General features: G+C 42.9%; 1 protein-coding gene across 2 annotated transcripts in view; it reads left to right on the forward strand.

The window, feature by feature from the left end:
* RANBP17 (RAN binding protein 17) overlaps window positions 1-16,368 on the forward strand; it is a 227,169-nt gene extending 210,801 nt beyond the window's left edge. For both annotated transcript variants that reach the window (XM_089769552.1, XM_025181074.3), the window contains 3 exons: window positions 8,856-8,954; window positions 13,396-13,523; window positions 15,966-16,368. In XM_089769552.1, the coding sequence (XP_089625678.1) occupies window positions 8,856-8,954; window positions 13,396-13,523; window positions 15,966-16,062 (324 nt within the window). In that variant the 3' untranslated portion in view covers window positions 16,063-16,368. The remainder of the gene's footprint in view (window positions 1-8,855; window positions 8,955-13,395; window positions 13,524-15,965) is intronic.
* Window positions 16,369-18,866: the final 2,498 nt, after the last annotated feature.

Genomic DNA, 18,866 nt, shown 5'->3' on the forward strand with positions numbered 1-18,866 from the left:
GAACTTCTCATTGTTTTTAAAATTACAAACTAACACAGCTACCCCTCTGAGACTTTCATCCATTTTATAGGCAAAGTGAAAGCCTTGCTCATATTCTGATGTGTCACACCCCTTGAAACAAACAGATCAGATGCTGGCATTACTTAAATGGGATCTAACCCTACCACATGTGCCATCATGTTAACATCTACAGCAAATTAAAAATGCTTAAATATGGTGGTTGTGCCCTCCTAATTTGTGAGGATAGTGTTGAGTTCTGAATGGCACATTTGCAAGAATCTTAACTGCTTCCATTTTTCCCAGCTCTGTTGTATTGACTTTCTAATGCAGTGCAAACATCTGCTTTACAAGCTTGTCAACCATTTGAAAGGCAATTTACTCCTAGCCAAAAGTTTCAAATACATAATGTGGAGATGAAAGTGAGCTTTACCCTTACATAATCCATTTTGTCCTGTTGATCTACATTTTGCTGCCATTGAAATGAATAATTCATTACAGTTTATTTCAACAGAGGAAAAGTAAAACTGTTTGCAGTGTGCTGTGTGTGGTAACATTAAGAATAGACATACTGCACACAGTTGTAATTAATTAACCTGGAGCTATCATTTTAAATGTGTTTTCTCCTGAGTAAGTGGTGACATACATACTGTAGATATTCTTTCTCAGAGAAAGAGCCAGACTCTGATACTTGATGTAAGTAGCATTTCACTCCCTGAATAGTCCTATTAATTTCATTTGAATCACTGGTGAGGTAAGATACATGTCAGGCTCTCAGAATCAGCCCCCAAACTGATTTAACTATTGAATATGGAAGGGATATTGAGTATCTGAAATAATGGAAAAATTAAAACAACACCAGAACTGTGAATCTCCATTTTTCTGCTTTCCAATTTACCAGGGAAACAGATTTTAAAACTACTGCAAGTGGTTTCAGTTTCCTAAATGGGGTGTGTGCTTGTCTTTCCTCTTATAAAATCAGTATGTAGCATTCATGATGGATTTGAGACCAGCTCATTCACTGCAGGCTCCCTGCATACTTCCCCAGGCAGTTCTGACATGATATCTCCACTCTGACTTGTGGCATTTCTTGGGTTCCTTTCAGAGGGAATTCCAGTTTGGTGGTGATTTTGTGATGTGCAGGTATAGTGAGAATGTTGACTCATTTTCACTGTTGACTTGCTCAAGGAGAGTGTACACTAGATAGATACCAGACTTTGAAATAACCCCTCCCTCTTGTCTTATATTAGGCTCGGACAAGCAATCATGGCCGTTTTCTTTCTAAATACTTCCTCCTTTCAATTTATAGTTCAGAAAGTAAACAGTGGACCAGCAGACAACACTACACTTACGGATTTATTTATTCTATGTGCTTGTCAGAAGTGTGGGCAGTTGTCACTCAGCCTGATTAGGTAGAATATAACGAGGTTTGCACTTGTTCATCATTTTACATTTAGCTCCAGCCATAACTGATACATGCTTCATCAGCAGAGAGCATTATTCCAGTGGTAATGTGTATTAAATTGAATGGGATCCTGTTTGTATATACTCAGTGTATGGTCTTTGGAGGAGATCCTGGCAAAAGGAATAAACTGCCCTACTTGCCAGAAAATGTAGCATTCAGAACGAAGTTGTTTACAGTGTCAGAACAAACTTGCAAATATTGTTATCAGACATTCTTTTAATTAATGTTTGTTGGAAGGGGTTGTTCATCCGGGTCATGTTTTCAAAGGCCGTTGTATCAAGTGAACCACACAAAATGCCACACCCCACAAATAAATATTCACAAGACTTTTTGTTAGTGCTTCTTCTTGGTATCTGTATCCTGCTTGTGTGGATATGAGGATGAGAGAATAAACCTACTACTTAGCCAGTAGTGTGCTAATTATAGACAGAACCTGTGACAAAAGTAGATGGAGGAAGTTTGCAGCAAATCATATTTCAGACTTCTGAAGCAGCTGCAAACATATTTCAGTTCCTATGTGTATCCTGGGACTGGGACTCCTGAGTGAAAAGTCATTCCTGGTATCCTCCTCCCCTCCCCCCCAAATAAAGAGAAAACACTAAACATAGCTGAGGATTATACCCAGGCCAGACTCAGCATTGGCAACTCTCATGACTTTACAACAAGTCTGGGATTTTTCTTAAGGTCCCAAGTGCTGGAATCCAGATATTGCACGAGTATCTCAGCTTTTGTTAAAAACAAAAAAATAAGAATTTAGCCCTCTTGGGTCCAAATAAAAATGTGACCGGGTGCCCCGAATGTACCCTCAAACGTGAGTAACCCAAAGTCAAATATAAAGAATTCCAAATTAATTATTTAAAAAAAACACTTTAAGGGAATCCCAATATTTGTAGGACCAGATAATGCAGAATGGTACACAATTTTGGAGCCATTAGTGTGCACTATAATTCATTAGAAAACGACGCTCTATATACTTGCTGAAGGGGAAGGTGTTGGTGAAGGAAGGAGTGGAAGCTCCAGTGCCAGTGGAAATTAGTATTCATATATATATATATATTGGAGTGTGTCTGCCTGTGTATCTGTCTGCGAGTCCATTTGTACAAGAACTCCTCCTAAACAATAAGAGCTAGGGCAATCAAATGTGGTATGCAGCTTCCTCGTCTCCTAACTTAAACCAAGGTCAGGGTTTGGTTGTGCCAGGACAACTGGAAGCCATGGGAAAAGGACCGTTTTCCGTAACATGGAAAGGGCGGGGCTGCTGTTCCGAGGGGTGTGATATGAGAATGTCCACTGTGGCAGTAAGCCTCTGGGGGAGAACTGTCCTACAGAGTGTCCCCTGGGGGGAGCTGTACCACCAAGGTAGTGGCCAACAGGGCTGAGATTTTGCCTGCCACCAGAAGAGGTAAGTGGCCCCCCTTTGTCTGGGAGAGAGCCCCCGCTGTCCCCTGGAGAAAAGCAAATGGGTGGGGGCCACCACCCCCTGGGGAAAAAGCCAGCACCCACCTCTACTTCCTGCCTGAGCCCCTCCTCACCCCTTCCCTGACTCCTGCAACCCTCATCCTTTGATCGGAGCCTTTCCTCACCCTCCAGCCCTCTCTCTTGCACTCTCCCATGCCCCTGGCCTCCTGCCCTGAGCTACCAATCTCCCCAAGGCCCTGCCCTGACTCCTGTACCTCACTCCACCAGCCCGCTGCACGGAATGACCCAGGGACGCTGGGTAAGTCTAGTAGTTTATAAATTAGGAGGTAGCTCTCTGGAGCCTGAGGCACAGAAACTCAGCAAAACTTTGTGTGCAGAGATACAAAAATCTAAACAATTGTCATGTTTGAAATGTCCTTAACAGCCAAGCGTTTGATTAAAAGCTGCTTGAGTTTGTACTGAATCCTTGGCTAAGTGTTTTCTGACACATAATGCTGTCTCTTAGCTTACATCATGTACTTCTTATGCAGGTTAAAATCTGATTAGTTGCTATAGAATAAAATATTGATACCAGCGAGTTATAGGCTCTGCTAGGGTACAAGTGCTGTTCTGCTGATAACATAGAATCACAGAACACTAAAACTGGAAGGGACCTCGAGAGGTCATCAAGTCCAGTCCCCTGCCCTCATGGCAGGACCTGACAGGTGTCTGTCTGACCAGCTCTTAAGTATCTCCAGTGATGGAGATTCCACAACCCCCCTAAGCAATTTATTCCAGTATTTAACCACCCTGACAGGAGTTTTTCCTGATGTCCAATCTAAACCTCCCTGGCTGCAGTTTAAGCCCATTGCTTCTTGTCCTATCATCAGAGGTCAAGGAGAACAATTTTCCCAGTGATTTTTCTCCCTGTGATTTTCCCCTTCCTCCTTTTAGATACCTGTGATCGTGTCCCCTCTGTCTTCTCTTTTCCAAACTAAACAAGTCCAATTCCTTCAGCCTTGCTTCACAGCTCCTGTTCTCTAGACCTTTCATTGTTCTTGTTGCTCTGCTCTGGACCTTCTCCAATTTTTCCACCTCTTTCTTTAATGCGGTGCCTAGAACTGGACCCAATACTCCAAGAAGCAGCACTGAGGCTCATTAATAACAAGGCGACTTATGCATCCTTGGGAATGAATTTTTGTAATGAGGGATGCTTTTGGGGAGCTTTTCCTTCAGCTCCTAAGAGAGACCCTGGAGCGTTAGCACTGCTAGCTGAATGCGTGCCTACTCACAGTTCCCATCACTGCATTTCAGGAGAAGAATTATTGGGCCAAATAAAGTGGTAGCCACACTCAGACCTGGATTCCTGGGCTTAGTTCCTGTCTTTGTCACTGAGCTGCTGTGTCACCCTCTTAGTATGTCCACACTGCAGTCACAAGGTATGATTGCAGGTCATCTAGACATACCCAACCAGCTTCCAACAAGCTGCTAGGTACCACTGGTATTAAAGCTGCATCAACAAAACCACACGCACATTTACCCAGAGTTGTGGGTGGGCTTTTGCAGCTTTTTTCGGATACCCAACCTGCCTTGTATAAAGCCAGCCCGGGTGCATCTCCACTTGCTATGACATCCCCTGAATCATATACCCACTGTTCCTCAGTTAACCCATCTGTGAAATGGTCGGCCTCACAGCGTGCAGGGAGGTTATCTGATGTTTGCAAAGCACTTCACAAGTCACAAATAAGCTGTGATGGAGAAGTGCAGCGCCACCTTGTTCTTGTTGTGACATTTATTCTCGAGGGACTCCCCGATATGTCATGATATTATCAGCAGCTCAGTTCTGGAGTGGCAATATTAGCTTGCTACGTCAATCCCTCACTAGAGTACATGACTGAAAAGATGAGGGGTTGGTTCTAGCTTAAGGGATAACTAGTCTCCTCTTCCCTCAACAGTGTTTGTTTTTGTCACGCAAGTAACTCAAAAATACTAGTTACAGCTAATTTTATTTTTAGAAAATGGTGATTCATCCAGTTCCGTGCATATTACTAGCATAAATACTTGTATTGGAGAATGACTTCTTGGGAATAGAGGAGAAAGCGGTGGGCACATCACATGACTGCTTTCCAGGAGTTTCAGTTCCAGTTAAAATGTTCATACCAGATTCTGCACAAGGAAACCAGTGTTTTACAAGAAACTCTCCCAAATTAATGACGCGTGTGATGATGTCTGAGGGGGAAAGTTGTAGCTTCAGTCGTGCTAGTCAGTCCGTGAAGAAGTTGTATATCTGTTTTTCCTATTGACATTTTAATAGCTGGGGCAGGGTTTGGTTGAACTGAATCAAAAACTGGCAGCTGTCCCCAAATGAAGGGCTGCATGTAGTTTGTACCCAGGAAAGTAGGGACAGACCTGCCAACATCCCCACCCTCCCAGGTAGTGAAGGCAGAGCCTTCTTGTAGAGAAGGTTGGGCCTATCCTATAATGGTTCCTTTTGGCTTTCGCTGTGGAGAGCTGAGCTTGATGTGATGCTGTTGCAAAAAATGCAAATATGATTCTAGGTTGTATCAACAGGTGTGTTGTAAGCATAACTCGTGAAGTCATTCTGCCGCTCTACTCTGCACTAGTTAGGCCTCAGCTGGAGTACTGTGTCCAGTTCTGGGTGCCACATTTCAAGAAAGATGTGGAGAAATTGGAAAGGGTACAGAGAAGAGCGACAAGAATGATTAAAGGTCTAGAGAACATGACCTATGAAGCCAGGCTTCATGAACTGGGCTTGTTTAGTTTGGAAAAAAGAAGATTAAGGGGGGACATGATAGCGGTTTTCAAATATCTAAAAGGGTGTCACAAGGAGGAAGGAGAAAATTTGTTCCTCTTGGTTTTTGAGGACAGGACAAGGAGTAATGGGCTTAAAGTGCAGCAAGGGAGGTTTAGATTGGACATTAGGAAAAAATTCCTAACTGTCAGGGTGGCCAAATATTGAAATAAATTGCCAAGGGAGGTGGTGGAATCTCCCTCTCTGGAGATATTTAAGAACAGGTTAGATAGACATCTGCCAGGGATGGTGTAGACTGAGCTTGGTCCTGCCTTGAGGGCGGAGGGCTGGACTCGATGACCTCTCGAGGTCCCTTCCAGTCCTATGATTCTATGCTGATTGTGGTCCGGAGCTTCACTGGAGTGTGCATTTTTCCTTCCTACTTGATTGGTTTTGTCCCAACATAGATTGGGACTTGAAATCTCACAGAAAATTCCATGTGTTGTGTGATACAGTGTGGGAGATTGAATAGTTGGCATTCTTCCCTCTCGGACAGTATTGAACCATTGCCTCAGGATTGGTGGTAGGACAAATCTTGCTTCTGAAAGGACTCTCTTTCGAATATACTATTAGCCTGGCTGCTTGCCACCGTTTCATATAAAGTGGCCCATTTCCTAAAAAGAAGGGATGTATCAATTCCGGTGTCCTGCCTGAATGCAAACTTGGGTAATTCCATTCTCTCCCCTCCTCTTCCAAACACTTTCTCTCGTATTTTCAAGTGCTTGCTGTAAGATCCCCTGATAAAAGATGCTATTGAGTGATAGGAATGGTTATTTCTGCTCTTTCTGTTTCAGGACCAGAGAAGTTCTTGTCCTTACTTCCCGCAATGGTTTTTAGTGTTTGCATTAATTGAACTATTGCCTTTACCCTGGGTAATTTAAACATAGCTTGACGTATGCATGTTATAGGAAAGCCAAGTGATGGTCTTTCCCACGCCACCCCTTGTGCGCCTAGCATGAATATTTCAAATAATTTTGGCTATATTCTTGTTCCAAGTGATTTGAAGTGCTGGGATTCATCTTTTTCATTTAATGAAACATGTCGTTTGACTTAGCCTTGGTTGGTTATTACAGGTTGGTTTGTAGGGTGGTAGTTCTCTGGGGACTCTGCTCATAGCTACTTATTGGCCTAGAACAGGGCTACTCAACTTTGGAAGCCCAGGGGGCCACAATTATATTCTCAGCACATGCCGAGGGCTGCAACTTAAGTGTGGTTGCATATACATGCAAATCTATATGCAAATATATGCAAATAGCTTCTTTCACACTGACAGGCATGAATACAAAGCACTTTCCACAATGCCCTGGCACTTCCGGCACCTCCTTTCTGGGGCTAGAAACTCTGACGCCCTGTACCCGCCTGTTCTAGCCATCCCGTCTGCTTGTGTCTCTTAGTGCTCGCCCCACCTGGAAGATACCTCGGCGTTATGGAGCGTGTTCCCAGTGGAGGCCATGTTCAAAAGATCCCACCTGCAGGCCATGTGTTGAGTAAACCCAGACCACACCACGGGCTGCAAATAAATGGGCTGCAAGCGGCTTGCAGCCCATGGGCCACATGTTGACTAGCCCTGGCCTAGAAGAAATCATGTAATGGGTTTCCACATTCTGCTTTGTATTGGTTTTAGAACTAATAGATATTTTACAAATGTGAGTCCAGTTCTTTATTGGTGGCATTTTATGAATTTTCACTAACAAATCCCAACCAGACACTTTTTAGATTTGTGTGTGTTGTGCCCTGTAGCATGTTGGGCTCTACTGTGTTTCCAGAAGTTCATAAAGCATTTTAGAATCAAAGGGTTTCTTTGTTTATTTTATTGACTTGGTTTCATTGAAGGCTCATCGAAAGCACCTACTGCACTTACAATCTCTCCAAAAGCTACAAATAGTAATGATCATTCAGTTCCCAATAATGAGGCTTTCCCAGACACCTACTCCCCCAAAACAGAGCCCCACTCCTCCCAGCAGAAGCCTTGGGGACCTAGTAGGCTTTGCAGCCAAACTTTGTATAAGCTTGGGAGAGTTAATAAGCCTTGCATTATTACTAGAAGGGAAGCCACTTATGGCTCCGGCAAACCAATAGGGGCAAGGAATACTACAACTGAGACCCCCACATCATGAATAACCTTCCTCCAACCCTTCCTGGATTAATAGTAATAATACTTAGTGCTTTGTAGTCCTAGATTTCAAAGTGCTTTGTAAAGGAGCTAAATATCATTGTCAGAAGGGAAATTGAGGCACAAGGGCGAAATGACTTGCTGGAGCTCACATGCCAAATAAGTGGCAGAGTTGGGAAAAGTACCTAAGTCTCTTGATTTCGGGCTTGTAAGTTTGAGTGCACTTTGATCTAGCCTGATTTGAAATGGGATTAGATCTCATCCCACTAAAAACCTGTTCATGCACATCAGCAGGGCTCACATGGACAGTTAGCGCAGAGCAGCCTAGTGGGGGGAGATTTGCACTCCCGCTTGCCACTAACTAAATATTGCTGTAGCCAAGCTCTCTGTCTTTGCTTTTGCCTTCACAAAAGTAGGAAGCTGTCAGTTCGGGTGCCCCGGCTGATCACAAATGCTGGCGTATCCCAAAAGAGAGGGGCTGATCTCTGAGATAACAAGGACCCATCCAAATTAAGGTTGAAAGCAGCCCTGTGAGTTGCACCTGAAAATAAATGTGGAGTCAGTGAAGATTACTAAGCACAGAAGTGACTGAGAGGGGCCATTTTCTGCATCATCTGACGTGTATGAGTGCTGGTAAAGACCAGTACTAGAATGAACTCACTGAAGTGATCCATCCTCCAGGAGGCAAAGGCACGAATCACTGTAGTGAGGTTTGCATCTGAAACAAATCCATCTCAGCTGTGTGATCAGGGATAAAGGTCAAGTCCTGTCATCATCTGCTTTCTGATTGTTGTTTTCTTTAAGCAAACCTGGGGTGCCATTTTTCTAGAACTTTCTATTGATAATGGCACCTGCTGGGTATGAGAATAATTACACGAGAGCGTGAGTTGTGTGGAGAAAGGCAGAAGAACATACTTGGGAACACACATGATGCCAAGGAACAGTTCCACATTGTTTGCAAAGGGATCTTTTTTTTTCTGGGCAGTTGTTAGCTAAAATCCTTGTGACCAAATCACACATTATAACACAAACTGTACAAACTAACACAAGGTGTACACGTTTTCTTTCAGATGATGTCAATTCTGATGAACACCATCATTTTTGAGGACTGCAGAAACCAGTGGTCTGTCTCCAGACCACTGCTGGGACTTATACTTCTCAATGAGAAGGTAAGTATTGTCGAAATGCTGCCAGAGTCATACTACACATGCTCACTATTGTGTCCACCCATACGGTTGAAATAAACAACTTTGCTGCAAAGCTTAAGTTCAGTTCTAATTTTTGGTGTTGAAACTGAATTTTTAACTGTAATCTGTTTTCACTATTTATGCTGTTTATTTACTTTTTGCATTTCCCTCATCTTGGACTGCAAAGCTAGTTAATTTCTGATCAGTTGCTGCTTCTCGTGAATTAGCCTAGGGCATGTGTTTGTGTTGTGAATGGTGCTGGGAATGGTTTAACTCCAGGCAAAAACAAAACTAACTCTTCTTTTTGCTGATCATTTTAAACACCACTGTTAATACTGTGCATTTCCAAACCTGGTGGGGTTGATTAGAAATAAAACCTACATTTGGGTGACTACACAAGGTGGCTTTATCCCTTTAAGCAGCTTTAGAGAATACTAGCTACAGAACAAGAGTGTTCAGATTGTGTCATGTTTGCATTCACTGTGTTTGCTCAGAAATTAACGTATACTGGACTGAACATAAAGTTGCATTTGTTCATAGACTGACAAAGGTTTCAAGATTTTGCTATGTCTGACTTTTAATGCAAGCCAATTTTTAGATCACTGAAAAGTCACTTACAAGACTGCCAATCCCTGCACTGGGTGGTAGAGTAGGATAAATATAAAGTCACGGTTTCTAGTCCTCTCAGTTCCATACATTTCCGTGACCCCTCCTCTGGGTTTTCCAGTCCAGGAGAAACTTTACTCAAAGTGTCATTCAAGTTTAACTGGAGAGATTTGGAGTCATATTTGCCCTTTGAAGGGCAATAGAGGGGAATAATCACCTCCCTCGATTTGCTGGCAGGCAGTGCTCCTATTAGTGCAGCCCAATATGCCGTTACCCTTCATGGCTACAAGGGCACACTGTTGGCTCATATCCAGCTTCTCGGCCACTGTAACCCCCAGGTTCTTTTCTGCAGATCTGCCACCCCAGCCTGTAGCAGTGCTTGGGATTCTTCTGTCCTAAGTGTAGGACTCTGCATTTGTCCTTGTTGAACCTAGACAGAGGTAGACCCTGTCCCTACCCTCCATCATATCTACTTCTTTCCTCCCCCCGCCCCCCACTCAGTGTCATCTGTGAACTTACTGAGGGTTCAATCCATCTCATCATGCAGAGCCTTAGTGAAGATTCTGGGGCACTGCGCTTGATACCGTCTGCCAACTAGACATCGAGCCATTGATCGCTACGCATTGAGTCCGACGATCTTGCCAGCTTTCTGTCCACTTTACTGTCCATTCATCCAAGTCATACTTCTTTAACTTGCTGGCAAGAATACTGTGGGAGACCGTATCAAAAGCTTTGCTACAGACAAGATATCGCACGTCCACCGTTTACCCCGTATCCACAGACCAGTTATCTCATCATAGAAGGCAATCAGGTTGCTCAGTCGTGACTTGCCCTTGCTTAGTCCATGTTGATTGTTCCTGATCACCTTCCTCCCCGCCAAGTGTTTCAAAATGGATTCCTTGACCTGCAGGTGCTCTCCAGTTCTCACCCTCTCCTATCCTGCAGAGGGAGCTCATGCATTCAGAGAAATGGAACATGGCGCAAAGCTACTGGCCTCGCTTTCAAATTCCTCACTTCTTTTCCTTGCTGACTTGCTCCCATGGAGGGCATGGAGGAGAGTATCCAGCCCAGTGGCTTTAGAAGCATTGGAGAGCTGCTCCCAGTGAGGCTGACTGACCTAATTTATGTAATTGAAACATTCAGATAAACCTTCGCCCAGCATCTTAAAGCCCAAGCTGAGGGTCACGAAAGTCCAGTTAATGTTTCTTTGTTCATTTCCACAACTCTGCTCCTCCAGGGCCTGGCTGGAAGTAGAAGCCCTGCAAACACATCTACTCGGACGCAGAAATTCAAACCCCATGTAGCCCAAACAAGGATGGAATGGAAATCTTGCAAGAAAGGCAAGAGTTCTAATCCAGAGTCTCTGCCAGAGGTTCAGAGAAGCAGCTGATCTTTGAGGGATTTAGCTGAACCTTGTGAGCTTTGCTAATCTGTCATATTTACTAAAATCTTGAGTGTCTGCTTCCAAGGCAGATTATCTAAACTAGGGAACATTCTTCAGCCTATCCCTTCAGTAAGATCGGAAACAGTCTATATTTGGATACACTCAGCATGTCTCCTTAGTGGCTTAATATAATTGTCTGAAAAGGAAACCATTTCAGTAAATTAATGTGAACTAGTCTAAACCTGTGCGATTTGCTGTTTCAGGCAAGGCATTCTTTCAGAAGATATTGACCTATAGTATTCTCCATACTTCAGAGCAGGATCTAACTTTATTCAGAATTGCTTTATCTCTTGGGCAGTCACAAGTGGCAGTGTATTACTGCTTTGGAGAATGAATTGTCTATACAATAAGATAGTGCTGGGAAAAAAATAAGACACTAAGATTAGCGGCAGCCGCATACATTAAAATTCAAACTGAAATCCCAGCCATGGAAAGAAACTAATAGAAGAAGAAAATATATCAAAAAGAGAAGCGCTGTCTCATCATTCACCTGTGCTGAAGGATCCAATTTTAGCCATATCCAATAGCACTGTCATTCATCTTCTTGGTGTGTTATTGTGATTTAAATCCAAGCTCTATAAGAGAGAGCAGTTCTTTTAAAATGATTGAGAGGGAATAAGGGCAAATTCAGTGTTTAGAAAAAGTTTATGACATCACAATATTATACTTTACAGATGGAAGCAATATTTCCTACTTTGGGAGGAAAACTAATCATTTTCTATCTGCTCTGAGTCACTGCATCATTATAAAAGTGGAAAATAAGTAGTTTTGTGCATTCCCAATCTTGTTCAAGATGACACTTTTGTTTATATAATGCCTCTGATTTATAGCATTTAAATATTAGCTTGACTACATATTAATTATGTGCTTTTGATGTTAGCCACTTTAGTGTAAGAAGAAATTAAATATTTCACTCGAAGATAAAACTATGCAGTGGTGAATCCCATGAAATAAATGTGTGGCTAGCAGAGTATTCCCTTTCTGCTGAAATTAGACTAGTTCGAACGATCATGGGCTTTGTTTAGCAGAACTGTGTGTGTTACGTGCACCCCTACTTAGCACCAAGTCAGCACAGTCTCTTTTGCGAGGGTGGGAAAGGGGACTCTCACCTTCCTGGGACACTTGCCTGGAAGACTTAACTCTGAGAGTAAATATGGTCAGAAGGCCCATTGCATTTCCTCACTGTGCCCTATGCGCCCCAGTGCCTTATTCTGCAGGGCCACAGGAAAGCTCTGAAACATGCTTACGTGACTTCCGAAGCAACTGTTTTTAATTCATTCCAGCCAAGTGCTGGATTATCAATGGGGAATGGATTCCCTTAATTTGGGACCTAATCTCTGTCACTACAGCTCCTGTCCCCAGCAGCCATAATGGTTACTCGTGCTATACGTCTACTGCACGGAGGTCTCCTCATTCATTGTAATGGTATCTTGCCCATCTGTAATTCAGCTCACATGTAAGGGGTAGATATACCCCTGGGGTGCGAACAAGTGCAATGTGCATGTGCCTGCACCTGCAGGGATAGCTGTGCCCCACCAGCAGTTGCAGTTATATGCATCAGAGACAGAAACAACCCTGGAAGGATGCTGAATCCGCTGTTGCCACCACCCCACGCACAGTATAGGAGGTTGCAGCTTGTTTCTGCCACTGCTTCCCCACTCCATTCACTGCCAGCGAGAACACACTTTGGGTACCCCAGCAAAGGCTCTGTCTGGCTCACTGTGATGTATTGGGGAGGGGGAGCGAAAATACATAAATCAGCAAAGAAGAGTTCAACCGACCCAAAGTAAAGAAAATAAACTGATCGCATCTAGCTAAACATTCCCTGTTCACTTACCTATCTGTTGTTCCAAGGTTCAGTCCTTTCCTTAGGCATGGATATTGCTAGAAAATCCATGCCTTGTTCCTGATTAACTCATCACTCCCAGCTCTTGCTCTGCGCACGCAAAGACTGAAGCAGGCAGAACCTGCTTCAGTTCAAATCTCACACTCTCTTCCCATTTGTTCTCCTGGCTCCCTACCAATACTTCCTGGAGATTCTCAGGGAATCACTGTCTCTGGGTTTAACCGTTTGCAGGCAGTTTAGTTAACTGAATGGCTGGGATGTCTAGAAAAGTATAGTCCTCCTCCCATCCATTACAGAATCTATCGTCTAAACTGTTTACTTTTTATGGGGAAAAAATAAAGGTCAGGTAATGGCATCACGCAACCTTTTTAAATGCTAGACTGTTCCAGCAGTTCATGCTGCACTATGGGCTCATCCGAAGACTGTGAATGCCCAGAGCTCATTCAGGGTTCTAATCACAGGTGAGCAACCTCTGCTTTTTATTTCCAAAGTTCGTTTCCTAAGTATTTTCTGCCTTTTGATCACAGTACTTCAGCGAATTAAGGGCAAGCCTGATAAACAGCCAGCCTGACAACAAACGAGAGGTCCTTGACCAATGCTTTAGGAACCTAATGGAAGGAGTAGAACAAAACCTTTTGGTAAAGAACAGAGACAGGTAAGCTCACAACACCACCCTAAGTGTTCTCTAATGATAAAAGCCAAATAAAACACACAGCGGGAGAATAACATAACCGTATTCTGCGCTAACCTGCAACTGCAGTGGACTTTTTCTAAAGCTTCCTTTCAAAGTAAGGTAATGTCCTACCAAATTATCCTCCTGCAGACTTATTAATTGGAGCCAGAGCATTTGATAATTATCTATTTATCTTGCCTTAAATATGTATTTATTTAGGATAGTCTCCAAGACAGAGCCTGTCAGGGAATATGTGCTCCTTTCTTCTTTTGGCCATCACCACCCCCGGGGAAAAGTACTCCTTTTTCTTGGGAGGGGCATAGGGCCAGGAACGGGGAGCCCAGGGGCCCGGCAAGTCTGTCAGCCACCCTACTTGAGACAAACCGGACACAGCATGTGGGAAGGATGAAGGTTAAACAATTAGATGATTCTCCATCACTTTCTGAGGACTGTTGACTTGCCGTAACTCCCAAGCAGTTTGGTTTAGAACTCATGGGTGGATTTAAATCTGTTTTCTTAGGGTAGTACTGATGCCTTGAGCTATTCTTAGGGGAAAGGGCTGATTATGGAATTATTTGGCTGTTATAATAGGTCTCTGAATATATTAGGGTCTCTGCAGAGCTGATCATTCCTTGTATCCCTTATGCTGAGTTTATAAACTCCACATGACCCCAGCTTTGGATAACAGCAGTGGGAGGGAGCCCGTAGAGAAGGGGCACTGTGGAAATAGAAGGGGACCCATCCAGTCATGTAGTGACCACACCTATTCCACTAAAGAAGTCAACTTGACATGCCTCGCACGTCGCTTTCTCCAGCCATGTGAGAATCAGAAAGAAGGAAACCACAAGAGGTGACGGTGGCAGAAAGTCTGGGGAGGACAGTGTCCCCGCCCAGAGTGCAGGCTCCATGGGGAGTTCTGGGAGCAGGCCAGACGGGGCCCCCTATATCTCACGGGCTGGAGAATTTCACCCAGTTACACCTCCATCGAGCCCAGTAACTTGTGTCTGACTAAAGTTTAGCTTGCAGGGCATCAGGCCTTGCTCTGGAGACAGCAAGAGATGGAGAATCCACCACTTCCCTGGGTAGTTTGTTCCACTCGTTAATCCTTGATCACTGTTTAAAAAGGAAATGGCACCTTATTTCTCATTTGAATTTCTCTGGTTTAATATCTAGCCATTGGGCTTGTTACTGGCTGCTGTAGCATTCAACTTGGACACTGTATTTACATAAATATAGCAAGCTACTGCCTTCTATAAGCTTCTGCATATCATCAGAAGCAGCAAGGGAGGGCAGGCTTTTAAGCCAGCTCTCCGTGCTTGCCAGCTCCCGTGGAGCCACCTCCTCCCCTGCCCCCACTGCCTTCCACAGAGGCAACAGCATGGGGGGGAGGAGGGAGAGGAGAGCGAGGCAGAAGCTGGTACACACGGGAAGCAGGCTTTCAAGCTGGCTTCCTGAACGTATTGGCTCCCACAAAGCCACCTACATCCCATACTGCTGCCTCTGTATCAGCGACAGCCGTGAGGGGTGCAGACAGGAGTTTGTGCTCTCAGGGAGCCAGCTCCCACCTGTCTCCTGACATGTAAACGTGTAACCACTAAAATATTAAGCAGTTGCATGTTTACAAAAAAGCTTGTTCACATCCCTAGTTCATTTGCCCCCTGCGCTCCCCAGCCAGAGTGAGGAATGCAGCAAACTGTGCACTTTCCCCTGGCTCCCTCACAAACAGGAACAACCAGCAATGTCCCTGGGCCAATCAGGGAGAGGACACATTCAGCTCCCCTGCCCTCTCTAAAAGGTGCCAGGGCTGGGGGCAGTCTCAAATGCTGGGGGGAAGCACATCAGCCAACCCCTTTCACCTGGTGATGGTCTCTTTTCTATATGGTTTTCTGAGAAGCAATCGCATTCCAGGCACCTCCCATTTCCCTGGCACAACCAAAACCTTACACTGCTGTAAGTTATGGCAAGAGGAAGCTGTATTCCGAATTTGGTGATATCAGCTCTTACCGTTTTACGTAACTCAAATATACACTAGATAATATGAAAAGTGGAACTCTGCCTTCACTATCAAATAGCCTGAAATCAGTAATGTTCTGAGTATGTTGCACAAGGTTTTGGGGGAAGGGTCAAGGCATTTTTCCCATAAGCAGCTTGGGACGCAAGGGAACTTTCCTGTTTCATTTCCTGCTTGGCTGAATTCACTGTTTATTAGCAGTTCATGTTACTAATGCTCTGATCTTATAGGTTGTCCATACGTGACATTTTTAATGCTGCTGGCTAGTCACCGTTATGTTGTAAGACTAATTGTCAAAACCCCTAAAGATTTTATACGAGCATTTGTATTGTTTATGCTGTTGTACAAATCAAAATAAATCCATAAATTAGAGCTTTGGTTTAACGAAAGATTTGGGGTTTTCTTGTGCCCAGATTCACCCAGAACATGTCGGTCTTTCGAAGAGACGTGGCTGATGCCCTGCGCTGCGAAGGGGCTACGGAAGCAAGCAATTTAGATATGATGAGTTGACGCCGACTTTGGAAACCAGAGCACTGAATAACAACAAATAGACTTTGAAAGTTTTGGACCTCACCATATTGTTAGGAGTTGAAAACTTAGGGAAACTATTTTTTAAATAACTTCTGCCTTTTTATATCTCTGGCCTAAACATAAGAATTTATAACAGTGAAAATGATGTAAAATCAGTCTTAGCTTAAAGAACGTTTTCAAACTTTCTTATCAAAATTTATTATCCCTGTTCTTAGACATGTCTGAAATGGTGGTGTAGAAACGATACTTAACCAAAGAGCAAAATAAACATGCATTGCTTCTAAATGTGTACTAGTTAATGATTCTTAGTTCCACCCAGAGTAATAAATAATGTTTCTGATCACTTTCACAGAGGTCACTTCTTATTGCAACTTTGAGACAAAGATTGGTATAAATTCTATATGAACTTTCTTGAATTAATAAAAATGATTATTTTTCTACAAAATGGTTGCATGTATATTTTCAACACAAGGCTTGTGACTGCACACTGCAAAGAAGAACAAAGATTAGCTGAGTGAAAAATGAGCTCTTTAGGACTAAGGATGTAACAGGAAAACCTATAATATGATATATTGTAACACTTAGAGACAATAATACACTCTTTAATGAGATAAAGATAATGGCTTCATTTCACAAACATGCATTTCAAATGTTTTATTCCAGAAAAAAACATAAACAAAAATATAATTGTTAAGACACTTCTCTAAAAGGAATTAAATGTGTCACCGTGGAAAAAGAAAGCAGGTCGTTACAGAGACTTATTTCCTGTATTCCGAGTGGTATACGGAACAATGAAAATGAAAGGGTGCGTCTAAAATAGGAAACTCAGTAGATTCCTCTTCACCTCTTCCAAGATGATAAAAAATTCAATATGTGCCCCAAAAAATTCCTTTTATGCCAAGGCTCACGTATGCATTATCCACTCCGATTGGGTGTAGACCAATTAATTTCCATGTTGTGGTGGGTATGAATTATTGTGTGGGTTGATGAAACACACAAATTAATTGGAGTTAAATTTAACAAAAATTGAACTATCTAAGCAGTAAGTCAATTACAGTTTTTAATGTACAAAAGCTATTACATGCCATTAGGAACTGCTGCGATGTGATTGTTTTCTTAACTAAGTTGTAAATAATCCACTACATATGTTTTTCGTGTAGTCTTACATTTGTGTAACTTGGTAATATTTTACCACTGTTTTGATAAGACTATAAGGCTTTCAGTGCTCAGCGTGGAAGGAAGGTGGGTTTCAAATCAGTATTTCCTGTAAACTTTTTCCTGTTTTTATTGTGACTGTCTTATATTCTTTTTCTACAAATTTTAAAAAGTTATTGTAGAAGCTGTATAGCTGAAATCATTGGATTGAACTGTTTTCTGTTTGTCTTACATTTTAAGCTGAACACCAAAAAATCCACTTGACCCTTCCATCTTTGAAAATCTGGCAACTTTTATTAGGTGCCTACATATGGAGTAGGAACCCAGTTTTAGCTTCTAAGGTCAAATTCCTTTATTGTTATTAAATAGCAGGTAGTACCATGAGTCACTTTCCTAGTCAGAATTTAGAAAAAAAATAGAATCTTCATTGTTAAGCCAAATTCTGAAAGCTATAAAATCTAAACTACTTCAAAGAACGGTTTGGGCAGGAGGGGGATTGTTTGTTTTCATTCTACTTCTGAAAACGGGGTGCTAAATGGTCCCTCCGTTCTTGGTAGTTTTACTGTAGAAACCACTTCAGTTGTCTGGAAAGGCTGTACATTTGCATTAAAAGGTTCAGATGGAAACTAATGAGTTCTTTGACTCTGCTTCTCTTTGTCAGACTGCAGAAATAAATAATGGTTGCATGCAATCAGCTAGCACCCGCAAATCAGTCAATTTACGGGCTAAATTAGTCTGCTCTGCTGAAAGCTAAATTTTGGCATATTGAAAAGAAGCATCATGTGCCCTCATAACTCATCGCTCAGATTTTAGGATTTCCTCTAATATAAAGCTATTGACTTCATAGGCATTGAAGTGCATTTTCAAAATTTCACTTCTAAAACATACCTTGTTACAAGCAAATAAGGTCTTAAACTAGGCAGACTTGTTATGCATATTTGAACAGCATCTCAACCTCAGTTAACAATTGACAACTAGAATTTATGTAGAGTACACGGCTGTATAAAGATGCCCTCTATTAGGTTTGGAAATGGATGGCATAGCAAATAAAGCCTGTATTTTATGGATCCAGCTTCTTTATTAAGAGTTTTAACGGTCAGCTCTTCAAAGGGGCACGGTCAAAGTGGGTAGAATTTAACCTACTTTTTCTTTTTCACCACCTGTTCACAAAGTTGGTGAAATTCTTTGTGTTTGCTTTTGCCATAGGTGCTTTAAAGCAATCCCCCCGCACCCACTTCTTTAAAAACAAAAGGCACAGAAACAGTGGCGGGATAATATCTGTGGGCTTGTCTACGCTACAGAGAAGCTGCCGCAGTCAATCTTCTGAGGTTCCGTTTAGCGGATCTAGTGAAGACATGCCAATTCGAACTGAGAGGGCGCTCCTGTTGGCGCCGGTAATCCTCCTCCTCCTCATGAGGAGCAAGAAAAGTCGACAGGAGCATGTGCTCCCGTCAACCTCCTGCTATGTAGACAGCACCAAAACACGATTTAAGATACTTCGACCCCAGCTATGTCATGTAGCTGGAGTTACGTACGTTAAGTCGACTTTCCCCGTTAGTGTAGACCAGGCCTGTGGGAAGAAGGTCAGATAGCTGGGAAAATTGCCACCATGGTGTCTTTTCAGAAGA

Source organism: Pelodiscus sinensis, chromosome 16 (genome assembly GCF_052426305.1).
Source record: "Pelodiscus sinensis isolate ZL-2025 chromosome 16, ASM5242630v1, whole genome shotgun sequence".
Taxonomy (NCBI): Eukaryota; Metazoa; Chordata; order Testudines; family Trionychidae; genus Pelodiscus; species Pelodiscus sinensis.